Source organism: Leucopleurus acutus (genome assembly GCF_964270905.1).
Source record: "Leucopleurus acutus genome assembly, chromosome: 1".
Classification (NCBI taxonomy): domain Eukaryota; kingdom Metazoa; phylum Chordata; class Mammalia; order Artiodactyla; family Delphinidae; genus Leucopleurus; species Leucopleurus acutus.
In genome coordinates, this window is record NC_139142.1 from 42499054 (window position 1) to 42513794 (window position 14741).

The 14741-nt window shown below is 42.5% G+C and overlaps 1 protein-coding gene across 1 annotated transcript in view; it reads left to right on the forward strand.

The window, feature by feature from the left end:
- Positions 1–14420: 14420 nt before the first annotated feature.
- The window catches only part of ARMH4 (armadillo like helical domain containing 4), a gene marked incomplete at both ends in the record, with an annotated part of 135098 nt that continues 134777 nt past the window's right edge, over positions 14421–14741 (forward strand). Inside the window, one exon of the mRNA XM_082842175.1 lies at positions 14421–14564. Coding sequence (XP_082698301.1) covers positions 14421–14564 — 144 coding nt within the window. The remainder of the gene's footprint in view (positions 14565–14741) is intronic.

Below are 14741 nucleotides of genomic sequence, written 5' to 3' on the forward strand. Positions count from 1 at the left end.
ACACATACTTTCAGTTTAAATTCCCTTTCTTTTCCACGCCATCTCCAGGTGTTTGGTGCCTTCCCTGGGGCCCACTTCTGACTTCATTCACCTTCCCATGAACATCCGTGAACAGACTCTGCAGGTCGATCCCAGCAAGCTGTATGCCAGCTGTGGAGTTGTGTCCCCAACATACTGGCACCCAGCCCCAGCCTTATTCTCCAGGACTTGCCTTGTCTTGGGTTCTGGTCCTGGGCCCTGCCCACATGCCTGGTGGAAAATCCCATTACCTCCACTGCTTCCTTCCTGCTGCCCACTGAGGGGAAGAGAAAAGGAACTAACAGTTATGGGCCTCTTCAATGTTTTGGATGCTTTGCTAAGAGGTATTTTGCAGATGGCATTTAATGTAACACATTATTTTAACTTTTTTTCGGGGGCGGGATAAGAATATGACACAGAGAGGTACAGTAACTTGTCCACAGAAAATGCAGCTGGTAGATGGCAAGACTAGGATTCAACTGAGCTGGCTCTAGAGTTTCTGCTTTCTGGCTTTATCTTGCAGGTCTGGACTGTCCTGCAGGTTGCTGGGGGGAGAGGCATGACAGCTGCAGGTCCCCACTGCTCCCTTTCCTCTCAGTTCACTCTCCTGTGCAGTATTGGAGCACACCTGGCTCCTCTCCTGGTTTGTTGAGTATTCACAGTGTGTCCCAGCACCAACAAGAGGTATTTTTTCTCACGTTCTTTCCGTTCTTGTTTACTGCTAATTCACTCTTTGCATGAAAACGTACATCTTTTAAGTTGCGTGTTCATTGCAACTAAACTCCTAAAAACACTGAAGTATCTTTTTTTATGTTCCATAATTAGTTTATTATTATATTATAAAAAATGTATTTTGTATTTTCAACTAAATTTCAATTTAGTTGAACATTTTATCTGCATATAATATCTAAATAGAATTAGATAATGAGACAAAACCCACCAACTCCTCCCCCCCAAGAAACCCCTGCTTATCTTTCAAAATGCCTTATGTAAATCTCCTTAAGATTGAGTTTCCTCAATGCTGTCTTCTTTTTAAAGAAGTATTGAGCTACTTTGTACAGGGCTTGTACATCTCCTACACTTTCCTTTTCATTTCTACCCTTTCTCTGATCCACTCCAAATACATAAGTCCCTGCACCTGGATGCATATCTGCCTCAATGGACATATTCCAATTACATATGAAAACTTCTGTGGTGTGACATTCTCAGAAATTCTAAAATCCTATTAGTCCCGTGATGAGTTAAGTTCAACAAACTTTTTTTTTTCACACTCATACTGTGTCCTAATATTGACATTCAGTACAGTAATCCTCCACTGTAACAGCTCCTTTACTTTGCAGTGAAAATTGATTTGTATATTTTTTGCCTCTGAGTCCTTGTGGGATTTTTTTTTTAATTCAAACAGAAAGTCACAAAAATTATAATCATCCCCATCAGTTCACTCAGTCCCATGTAATTAATTTTTTTATCTTGATCTTTTGTTAGCACTTTTATGAGTTCATCAGTTTTCCATTAGAGTTCTGAAAATGCTTATTCATTCAGTTCAACAGTATAGTCAGTTACCAGAAACCTGTACTTGTCAGAGTCTTTTCCATGAATTCCTTGAAGATGAAACCCTTTTATGGGAACCCTTTTATAGGAACATATTTGCAAAAGCATCAGAGTACACCCAGAACTGTCTGTAAATGACAAAAGACTTAAAAATGACCACAGTTAAAGATTTGATGAAAGTTCATAATAATGCAATTGACAAGGAAATTTAGTTATTTCTGAGATATATATATTTTAAAGTAATAACTAGAATTATGACTTATAACATTATACCAGAACATATAAGATTTTTAGAAATTTCATTAAAGTCTGAAACATTTATATTAACAGATTTCCATACAAATAACCCAAAGAAAGTTTAGTATTAGTTGTTTTGTTTGTTTGCTTGTTTGTTCTTTTATACTGCAGGTTCTTATTAGTCATCAATTTTATACACATCAGTGTATACATTTCAATCCCAATCGCCCAATTCAGCACACCACCATCCCCACCCCCCGCCGCTTTCCCCCCTTGGTGTCCATAAGTTTGTTCTCTACATCTGTGTCTCAACTTCTGCCCTGCAAACCGTTTCATTTGTACAACACTGAAGTATCTTTAAAAAGCTGGAGAGTATACAGTGATGACCTACAATCTGTACCTGTTGACCAGCAATATTTTCTATACCCTCAAATTAGACCTGCTTTGATCTCATGGCCAACAGAAACCCACTTCTCACCAGCTAGATATACATACAGAGCAAGAAAGAAACCCCTAGAACTGAATTCCTCAGTCATTCTATTTAGGCGATACTACCCCGGAAGGTAACTGGGTCATTGCCAAAATGCCCATAGTGTAGCTGGAGTTTTTGACTTTTTCTATAAGGAAAGGAGCATCTACAGGATTCTGATGATACTGTTAATTCCTCATATATGTCTGGCCCTATACAAAATTTTCCTGGATTGCTTTATGGAGAGGGCAAATGCAACTTCATCCCAGCAGAATTTAAAGACCAATCATATGTGTAACTATTATAAGGAGGTACATTTCAATTCCAAATAGAATTTAATCAATTTCTATTATTAAAACTAAAATTATTCTAGACACGCAAGCACTAAACCTTGGAAAAATTTTTAAATTCTTTTCATCTCCCAAGTCCAGTCAGTCACCATATTCAGCTGCCCCACCCTTCTCACGAATCACTTGCTTAGAATCCTTCCCTTTTGCCTTGTAACTAAGGCCAGATTCCTTGCCTTGACATTTAAGGCAGCAACAATCTTGTCTCCAGCTTTATTTCCCATGATTTCCCTATGCAAATTGTGGTACCAGAAAATGCATGTTCTCACTCCTATGCCTAGTTCATCCCATTCCCCTGACTTGAACACCCTACCCTTGTAACCCTGAGTCCTAATTTTCCTGTCATGCTAGCTCAAGCCCCACTTTCTCTGTGGAAAATTTCCCTATCAATTTAGCACACAGTTCTCTCTGCTTTCTCTCCTTCTCCTTTGTCACATAAATCGTGCACACACTCTATTTAGCACAGTGATCCTCACACCTAGTAAGTGTTCAGTGGAGCAGGCAAGAGGATGGGCTCTGGAGCCAGACTTCCTGAGTTGGTATCTCAGCTCAGCTGCTTGCTTGCTGTGTGATCTTTGACAACTTACTTAACCTCTCTGAGCCTCAATTTCCTCATCTGTGAAATAAGAGTATAACTGTACCTCGTAGGGTTATTATCTATAAAGGTATTTATCCTTTTATGCTGATATTCCATCTTCTTCACCTAATGTTTGCTTTTTGAAGGTAAGTATTAGCAACTTATGCCACTCATCCCAACCACCTCAGAGAGAGTTCTGGTTTAGGTACAATGATATATTATGGAGGAATACATGACTGAGAAAAGCACCATCTTGCAAATGTAAGTTGTGGGATAGCACAAATGGAAAAAAAGTCCAGAAGGAGAGGAAACAATGCTTGGCCCTGGAACAGAGGTGGGAAATGCAGGGAAAGAAGGAATGTCAGCAATACTCCTGAAGGAAAGGGATTTTCAGAGCCTTAGAGAGGAGGGATGAAAGGATTTTGGCCAGTGGGTTTGAGGCCCAGTTCATTTCCTTTGGAAATGGAGTACCTTTGGCCACCTGTAGGGGCCCTCCGATTCTAGAGTGCTGGAGAAACTAGTGCAGAGCTCAGAGCTTAGGAAGTGGGGCCGACAGTCTACTCACGACTGGCTTGAGACTCAAGGGAGCAAAGGAGGAGAGACTACAGTTTTGCTTTTGGGATGCCCAGCCCTGCTCACTGGTCTTGGAAAGGAGACAAAATCTCTATATGGTAATGTGGACTGTGGATTTGACTGGTGTGTTCCTTGGGTTGAATCACTTAGGGTGCTGTGCTGTGCATAGGAATCGGTGCTGGTAGTGACACCAGTGTGTGTGTGTGCGTGTGTGTGTGTCTGCATTGATGAGGGCATTGCATGTTACAGGCTGTGTGTATGTGGGCGGGGAGCATTCATGCTGGGGAATGGTACCAGCTGGGAGTAACGCAGGCCAGGGGGATCCATGCTGGGGCAGGGGGGCAAACAGGCTGCAGAATGATTCAAGCTGGGGAGATACATCCTGGGGAAATTCAGGCTTGGGGGGTATAGGCTGAGGGGATACACACTGGGGAGATAGAGTCAGGGCTTGGTTGTGTTACTTTTCTACGGCTGTGTAACAAATTATCACAAATTTAGTGGCTTAAAGCAACACCCATTTATTAGAAGTTCAGTCATGGTGAGGCTGAGTTCTCCACTCGGGGTATCACAAGGTTAAAATCAAGGTGTCGGCTGGGCTGTATTCCTTTCTGGAGCTCAGGGGCCTCTTTCAAGCTCACATCGTTGTTGGAAGAATTCAGTTCCTTGTGGCTGTAGAACAGAGAGCCCCCATTCTTGCTGGCTGTTGGTGGAGGCCACTCTCAGCAACTGGAAGGCACCCGTAGATCCTTGCCATCAGGCCCTCTCCACATGCCCTCTCATGCTTCACATCTCTCATTTCTCTGTCTCCAACCTTTACACTCAGATGTAAGGGGCTCATGTGATTAGATCAGGCCTACCCAGATAATCTCTCTATTTTAAAGTAACTAATTTGGGACCTTAATTACGTTTGCACAATCCCTTTACAGCAGCACCTAAATTAGAGTTTGATTGAATAACTGGGAGAAGGTGTGTGCATATCAGGGACCAGGCATCTTTGGAGCTGTTTTATTGGTAGAATTCTTCCTTTCACAGGGGGATATAGGCTGGAGGGATATGGTGAGAAGATACAGTCTGGTGGGGAAGACGCAACTAGGGCACATTCAGGTGGGAGGGGATGCAAGCTGGGAGGGATACAGGCTGGGATGACTACTAGTTGGCAGGGGAATATGTTGAGGGTATGTAGGTTGGGAAGGATATAGGCTGGGAGGACAAAAGCTGAGAGGCATACAGGTGGGCGAGTGGTACAAACTGAGGGGGAATATGGGCAAGGGTATGATACAGGGTAAGGGGAGAATACAACCTGGAAAGTGATAGAGGCTGGAGTGGGATGCAGGAAGCAGACTTTGCACAGCACCAATGCAGAGACTGGGTGCCTGAGAAGTAGCTATTCTGAACCTGAGTGCTACGACAGAGGTGTGCCCAGGTGTGATGGGGGCCTGAAGAAGGGCACTTAGCCCAGCCTGGGTTATCAGAGACAGCTTCCTGGAGGCGATGCTCCAGTTGAGTCCTGAAGAAGAGTAACATCCTTAGTCAGCCAAAGAAGAAAGGTGACAAAAGTGTTCAAGTCAGAGCAAAGAACAGGAGCCCAGGCACAGAGGTGTCAACATATATTATGATGCTTCACTGTAAAGCTAAATCTTCGATTAAGCCATTGAACATGTTTCTCCCACTTTGAAACAGGACCATGCCACTAAAGTTAGCCTGTATAGGAGAGGAAGAGCCCTGGGCTACAAATCCAGAGGCGAGGATTCCTGCATGGGCTTTCCGCTGGTATCGGGCAACCTCTTGCGGTTTCAGTGTCCTTTTTTTTTTTTTGCAGTACGAGGACCTCTCACTGCTGTGGCCTCTCCCGTTGCGGAGCACAGGCTCCGGACGCGCAGGCCCAGTGGCCATGGCTCACGGGCCCAGCCGCTCCATGGCATGTGGGATTTTCCCGGACCGGGGCACGAACCCGTGTCTCCTGCATCGGCAGGCGGACTCTCAACCACTGCGCCACCAGGGAAGCCCTCCCGTATCTTTTTTTTTTTTTTTTTTTTATTGTCTGCTTAAGATGCCCTTCCTGCCACATTTCCCCCTCCCACGTAGAGCCAATTGCTGAGATTGTGCCTTGGGCAAAGGAATGGGTCTGTAAAACTGCTCATGAATGAACAGGGCATTGCATTACCTGGGATTTTGTTCTAGTCCTCGAGGCAGCTTCAAACGCAGCAGTAAACTGGGATTCAAGACGCTGACATAAAAAAGGATCGGGCCAAAGTGCCCAGGCTTGCATCTTTGAAACAAGGAACAATATACACACTGGAGAAGACAATACATTTCAAAAGCAGCAGCATGGAATCTAGGAAACAAGCAGAGAGGTATGATATATAAAAGAAGACCAGAGAAATAGAATTTACAGGAAAAATGAAGTCTGACAGGGAAAAAAAGAAGTTTTATATTTTTGATGAACTAAGCAGAATATGATCTGAGTGAAAAATGCTCATCTATGGAAGATGACTGTGGAGAAAAATGTCATAAAATGAACATTAGCTGGCAGTGGTAAGTGCCTTAAAATGCCTTTTACAAAGAGAGAAATGGAATGAAAACAAAACATGTCACTAGGCCTGGAAACCACTTATAGAAAGCTCCTAAAAGTAAAAAGAGAAAAGAAAGAGCATCACATGATCATCCCATTTATCTTTACTGGGAATCTTTTGGGGACAAATTTATTTCTTCTTTTGTGGTGATGCCTCACACTTTAGACCAGTCCAAAAGTAAGTAATTTTTTCTGTATGCGACATATTTTCAATCACTCTGATTCTGAAGAAAAATTTTTTTCCCTTTGGCTATTTCTGTACACCAGTTATGGAAGAATTGCTTTGAACTCATTCTGCAAAATGCATGTTTTATGTCTCCTTTATATAGTAGGTCATAACGAAGAATAAATAAAACAAAACCTACTACTCTGGCTATTTCAAGGGATTTGGGCCTGGATAGAATGTGAGTTCTAGATTCAGCTTGAAGCAGTTTTTTTCTTCTTTTTAATCTTATTCTCAGGGTGTATCTTGTTTTCATGTGCAACTTCTCTTTAAATGAATGTGAACTTTACCAATGAAAAGGATTGCAGACTTGTAGTAGGAAGGGGACTTGATGTAGCAATTGGCCTAGTTCTCTGGTTTCAGACAAGACATATACAGGCACAGAATAACCCTTCCACACAGAATGTAAAAAATAATTAAATCCTAAGTCTCAAATCCACTTACAATGGAATATATCTTCCCAATTTTTATGAGATTAATATATTTCATTCTGAAGCTGGTCAAACTTCCTTTTTGGTTAGTAGTATTTAGTTCTTGCTTCACAGTTGTAAGATGATGGGCGTTACCCTGTTTATTTTGGTAATGGGCTTATGGCCGTAATTAAATAGTCAACAAATACTTTTTGAATAGTAAGGCACTGCCTAGGTGTTTTGGGACATGTGAGACTATATAAAACACACTGTCTTAATTCAGAGAACTTACAATTTTAGGGGGAGAGAGGAAATGGTTACATAACACATGTACTAACTGTATCAGGACATGGACTTTCCGCGTAGGCTTTCTCAGAGTTCTTCAGTGCCACTTTTAGAAGCACATGAGGAAATTTTATATTATGTATTATTATGTATTATGTATTATGTATGTATGTATTATTATATATATATATTATGTATGTATTATGTATTATATGTATATGTATATATGTATGTATATTATGTATTATGTATTATATGTATGTATTATGTATATGTATTATATATATATTATGTATGTATTATGTATTATGTATGTATTATTATTATGTATTATGTATTATGTATTATTCATAATGTTGTGTGTATAAACTTTTTCTCTCAGCTAAACTGAAGATCTGTGAGGAAAGTTAAGTCCAATTTAGATATCGTCACATAAACCACTTTCTTTTCATAAAACAAAAACCCTTGTTGATTGATTAACCATGGAGCTAAACTCAATGCCAAAATAAATGCATAGCCCACATTAAGTGATGTGCTGCTTATTGCTTAATGACTTTGAAACACAGACTCAATTCTGCTGTTTCTTAGACAGGTTAGCCAGAAGAATTAGCCAAAATGTATAAGGACAAGGAATTTAGCCTGAGGTTGAGTGCTATACTGAAGGAGAGTCTTTTTTTTTTTTTGCACTGATGTCCATACCATATTTAAAGCTTAGTAAACCAATGTTCAAATTGTTCAAATTGTTGGCATTATTCTGATTATGAGTCTCAAGAACATCTTCATTGTAATGGTATTGATGCCCCCTTCATCATATCCTGTTCTCTGCTTTTGCTGTCAGTGTGCTGCAGATTGATATAATGTATCCTGAGTGTGATATTAATACCCAAATCATATTTTTAAAATGTAAAATAAGCAACATTTGTTGGAAAGCAAATAATAAACAACAATGTGGTTAGCCATAGTTAATATATTTGGTAGTTTTCCCACACTTAAAACTATTCCTATAATTTCCTTGTTGAGTGAGCTAATGTGGTTTCGCCAGAAACCCCCAACCCAGCCAGCATAAAATTCGTCCTTTTTTAGAAACCTAGAACAAAAGGGAATATATAACCTCTTTCACTAATCTATTCCCATCTCTAAGAACTTTCTCTGACAAGAGTGGTTACTTGGACCTGAGCTTTGCCGTTCCCGGTAAAGCCATTTTCTTTAATTCTGTCCTTGGTAGAGGCAGAAAGGAGTAAATTTTTCTTCGCAACGTAGGCAGTAGGTATATACACCATATGTCAATAATAAATATCTCATGCTCATTATTTAATATTAGGAATCTATTGACGTCATCGATTTATTTATCATTAGGCATGTAAAAAAAGAGACAACGTTCTGGAGCACAGGCTCCGGACGCGCAGACTCAGCGGCCATGGCTCACGGGCCCAGCCGCTCCGCGGCATGTGGGATCTTCCCAGACCGGGGCACGAACCCGCGTCCCCTGCATCGGCAGGCGGACTCTCAACCACTGCACCACCAGGGAAGCCCATAGATGCCATTTTGAATAGAGTTATTCATGATGACCAATTCATTTAGGATTAAAGGGTATATACTCCACAGGAGACATTAGACCTTTGATGTTCAAATTCTTAATTTTTTTTTTTTTTTACCGACAGTCTCACAAGGACATGATTTATGGCTGAGAAAGAGAGAGAGACAAGATTTCCTTCTTGTAAATGTTTTCAGCCTTGACTTTATCTAAAAAGTTTCTTTTTAAATGGCTGTACTGTTAGAAATTTTCTTTTTGTACCTGCATCAGTAGCTCTTTCCTCTCTTATCTTGCTTTTTCAAGGCAACAGACAAAATTCCACTTGTTAAAACAGAATCAGAAAGTTCAAGGCCTAAAGAAACCTGACACTTAATAAGGGAATATAGAAAATAACAGATTTTAAAAAGAAGAGACTATAAAGCATATAATATTCTGCTTCCACAATTATAGTAGGTTTCTTGGGGGAAAGAAGAGAAGCAAGAAGATTCATCCGGGTGTTTGCATAATAAGAGTTAAATAATAAAGGTAGGTAAATATTGTGGACTTTGTGTTGACAGTTAAAAGCAACTACAGTGTATACAAATTTGCTGTTCCAGAAACAGACTGACAGACGTAGAAAACAAACTTATGGTTACCAAAGGGGAAAGGGGGTGGGAGAGGGATAAATTAGGAGTCTGGGATTAGCAGATACAAATTATGATATATAAAATAGATAAACAACAAGGTCCTACTGTATAGCACAGGGAACTATGTTCCTTATCTTGTAATAAACCATAATGGAAAAGAATATGGATATATATAATATGTAAAACTGAATCACTTTGCTGTACACCAGAAACTAACACAACATTGTAAATCAACTATACTTCAAAAAAAATTCTGCTGTTCCAAAAGTTTGCTTAAAGAAAACCATTTTATTATTGGATTTATTCTACCTACTTGTCTTCCCAGTAAACGGCATACTGAAGACATAATTTAGTATAAGGTAAAAATCTAAGCTCATTAGTACTGAAATAAGTCTGTCAAGTGTTTGAGGGTCTTTTGTTTTTTTAAATTAATTAATCAATTAATTTTTATTTATTTTTGGCTGTGTTGGGTCTTCGTTGCTGCGTGCGGGCTTTCTCTAGTTGCAACGAGCCGTGTGCAGGCTTCTCATTGCAGTGGCTTCTCTTGTTGCAGAGCATGGGCTCCAGGCGTGCAGGCTTCAGTAGTTGTGGCTCACGGGCTCCAGACCACAGGCTCAGTAGTTGTGGCACACGGGCTTAGTTGCTCTGCGGCATGTGGGATCTTCCCAGACCAGGACTCGAACCCGTGTCCCCTGCATTGGCAGGAGGATTCTTAACCACTGTGCCACCAGGGAAGTCCCCTGTTTGAGGGTTTTGAATGCAATGAAAACATGTATCAGAATTTAAACAGCTTATTCTAACATTATTACCATTATTTACTACATCATCATCACCACAACCATCAAATATTTATTGAATACCCAGAGTGAGTAGAGTATACTTAGCAATACTCTTTTATACTGAAGTCTACTTCTAGGAATTTCAACTTAAAAAATTAAAAGCAAACAGAAGGTCCTCAATAGAGAATTAGAGTCAGGGAGCACCTGGGCAGAGAATATTGGGAGATGCTGCATAGCTCGTGTTCATAAACTTTTAGGAAGGCCAGGAAAATAAGACAGTCTTCTGCAGTGAGAACCAAAATATCCAATATGCAAATGACCACTATTCTAGCAGCTCCTGTCCTTCTTCCATCGCTGGACCTCTTTGTTGGATGCCTTGGGAGCTTATAAGAACAACAAAATCCAAGGAAGGAGTTTTTTGTTTGTTTGTTTGTTTTTGCGGTATGCGGGCCTCTCACTGTTGTGGCCTCTCCCGTTGCGGAGCACAGGCTCCGGACGCGCAGGCTCAGCGGCCATGGCTCACGGGCCCAGCCGCTCCGCGGCATGTGGGATCTTCCCGGACCGGGGCACGAACCCGTGTCCCCTGCATCGGCAGGCGGACTCTCAACCACTGCACCACCAGGGAAGCCCCAAGGAAGGAGTTTTAAAGTGTTCAAAAATAAAGGGAGGGAAAATCACTGAAAGAAAGGAACTTTCAGAAAGTTGAGGGAAATGTTTTTGAGGAGATTCCAGGGAAACTCAGCCTTCCAAGAAGAATTTTTTCTCGTGTGCCTCTTTCAATTCATTTTGTTCTATTGCCTCACATGCTTGTCGCTGGTGTAATTTCAAACGAAAACAAAACAAAACAAACTAAAACATACAAACAAAAAAACATCCTCAGGAAACAGCGGTGCAGAGTCTGGGGAAGTCTTGCCAGCTGGTTTTCAAGAGCCCTTAATGTGAGCCCTTAAGTGGTACTTACCTTGGTAATGTTACCTTGGTTGCAAACAGACACACAAAATCCAGCTCACATACACTCATTTCAGCAGTGCCTTATAAGCAACACACATGTGGAATCAAGCTGTCAGATAGATTACTTGGTACTTGGTAAAGAAAATTAGTTGATATACTGTAGAGCATTTCTACCCAATTTAGTGATAGCCTTACCAAGGACACCACAATGCTCAGGTCCTCATTACCAAGACTCTCTCTTCTGGGTGGTATTTGCAGGGATATTGTCCACCCTTGGCTCTTTGGCTGGTTATCCAGTTCTTCATGTGACCAAAACCTTTCAGACAAAAAGGTTTTTACCAACCAGGACCAGGTAATGACCTAATACTGCAAAGGTTACCAGATAAAATACAGTCAAATTCGAATTTCAGATAATAATTTTTAGCATAAGAATGTCCCAAATACTGAATGGAAGTACTCTATTTTAATTTACTTAATCTGGCAACACCAAAACTGCCTTCCTGAGCTTCCTTCCTTGTTACATTGTTTGGAATTTTGGGTGTTCCCAAATTCTCTTAATGTACACATACGATTTCTTGCTTTACCCATAAAAGGCTAATAACATTCATAGTGCGTGGATTTACTGATTAGAGTGTGACTTTTCCTGATTTATAATTTGTGTATATGCTGGGGTGGGAGAATGGATCTTATTATCACTGCCACGTACCAACAGCAGCTGTTGAGATAAATTGCATTAATCAGAGTTGTTTAAAGCAATACAAACCATTGGGGGAAGGATAAAGGACTAATATAAATGAGTTCCAATAAGATCATTTTAACTGCAAGCTGAAATAATTTGTATCAAGGAAAAGAGAAATAGGAATTCTACTATGGGAGAAAGGTAATTTGGGAGAATGGAAAACTTTGAGAATAAGGCAGTCTGGGAAGTGGAGTTCTATAGTTGGGACTTAAGAGTATTACAGTCTCTAAGAAAAACATTAGGATGTTTGAGAGAGATGCAGAATGAGAGCCAGGAAGATGTCAAAGAAACTGAATATTTCAAGTTTGTGTGTAGGGCTGGCTCTAGATGCATGGAGAGCTGTAATCCCTTTCTCCTGCTGGCTTCTCCTATTCTGCTTGGTCCTTTGGTCCACCTGATTGATTTTGTTGTTTTTTATTAGTACTATTATTTAACTGCATTTGGGTCAAATAGAATCAATTTTGCAGTCTAGCTGGGAATCTCACCACACTATATAACATTATTTTTATGAGATACGGTCTGAATTTCAAAAAACTGACATGAAAATAAAATGTTTTTTTCATATAAGAAATCTCACATTTAATTCTGATCAAGCTTAAAGTGGCATCTACATAAATGAACATGCTTCTGAGTGAAAATCCAACAGCTGCTAGCCCATTTTTCTTAAACAATCCACCAGGCAATCAATAACCAAAAGCCCAAATCCTGGATGTATATATTGCTATATTCATTATATAGAATATTTACTATCTTTCAACGTGAACCCACACTCACATACACCTCCTTGTTGTTTAACAAAAGTCATGTCTCATGGCCAGAAAACATTATTACTTTTTTTTGTTTGTTTGTTTGCGGTACGTGGGCCTCTCACTGTTGCGGCCTCTCCCGTTGCGGAGCATAGGCTCCGGACGCGCAGACTCAGCGGCCATGGCTCACGGGCCTAGCTGTTTCGCGGTATGTGGGATCTTCCCGGTCCGGGGCACGAACCCGCATCCCCTGCAGGGGCAGGCGGACTCTCAACCACTGCGCCACCAGGGAAGCCCAAACGTTATTACATTTTACATCTTTCACTTGCAGTGGCCTTAAAGAAGTAGATGGGAAGCTTCAGACTTCTGACCCCCGGGTCCACGTCCCTGCATTCCCAGGCACGAGGGCAACTCCTGGGACTCATCACAAGGCCCCTCCAGCCCTGGCCCAGCTGGAGTGTGGGCAGTGGAGGTAAGGAGGGTGGAGGAGGCTCTGCAGCACACTGTGCAAAGGGAAGAGCCAGCGGGGCTGAGGGACCCCAGGCTCTGCACTGAACCACAAGCGCTGGCCTCCCAGCCCCCAGGGAGGGGGGCACAGAAACAGCAGAAGCAGAAAATAAAATGTTGAAACACATCTTGGTTCAGCTGGATGTGTGGCTTATCCATCTGGTGGGTCTTGAATCCATGTAGAAGGCCTGGTCACAGTACAGTGTATTATATTGTATTACACTGAATACACATCAAAAACAGATCTTACAGATTCAGTCCAATCACATGCATTTGACACCTATTTGACTAGCTTTCTGGAAATACAAACATAATATATTTTAAAGAGAGGTGGAGTAGGAAAGATAGTGCATAGTTGTGCATTGTGTTAGATGTGGAGGTCGAAGGTGAACATGACCTTGCTCTGACTTCAAGATGTTTACAAATAGCTACAAAGCAGACTAAGCTGTTATAAAGAAGGGAGTTAATAAGTACAAGAGATGATGTATGTGGAAAGTGCATTGCAAATGTAAAGTGCTGTGGGGTTCTTCTAGAATGGGTCTTTAGATTCTATCCAAAATTAGAAGAATCAGATAAAGGAAACTGAGTCCTTGAGAAACTCAAGAACGAAGGTCATGAATTCCCGGTGGCCACCTTAGCCATAAAACCTTGGGCAACTTGCACAGCCTTCAACCTCAACTTCCTCCTTTGTTAAGTTGAGCAGATTACCAATATCTATATTTGAGGGTTGTTGAGTAGATTAAAAGCAGGTAATGAGTGAAGCACTTAGCATTGTGCCCGGCAGGAGTAAGGGCTCAAGAAACAGTCCTTCTTATTACTCCTTATTTTCGACTTCTCTGATTGAGAAGGGAACACTTGGTGTAGGGCTACTTTAGTGGGTCCTACTTAGGGGCACGGCTGAGGGCTAAGCCGTACAGTTTTCACAAGGAACAACCAGCGGCCTCCAGCTTACGCCCCTCGCCCCAGTCACGGACCAGAGAAATTAGGGCTCTTCTAGAGAAAACGGTGCCCTGGTCTCTTCTCTGTAGGCACTAAGGCAGAGCTGCCGCAGAAGCCCAGGTTTCGAAGCGAGGCAGGAGGGCAGGGAGGCTCCGAAGGGGTCGCAGCCCGGACGCTGGTAGGACCCGCGCGGCCCCACGCCTCATCCCCATCGCGGGAGCGGAGGCGGGGAAGTGGGCGCTGAGGGGCGCGGGGCGACGGCCCTCTTGTCCGTGCTCGCCGAGCCGGGGCGGGCACATCTTCCCGCCGCCCAATCCCCAGCCTCAGTCGCGGCCTCATGAATAAGCAACAAAGCGAAGCGCCCTCCCCCTGGCGTCCCAGACAGCGGAGGGAGTCGCCACCGCTGCAGGGGCCGCCGCGGGGATGCCGAGCGCGGGCACCAGAGCTCTCCTCTGCGCGCTGCGCGGCTGAAGGCGCACAGGTGAGGACGGGCCAGGCTTCTGCCACTCGGGCGACCGCGGCTGCAGACCGTGCGCCCGGGCAGAGACGGAGCCGGAGCCTCTGGCGGCTCGGGGACGCCCCGGTAGCTGTGCAGCCCGGGGAGCGCGGCAGCCCGGGGCGCGCCAGGTGTGCGCCCTGCGCCCCCGCCAGAGCGCGG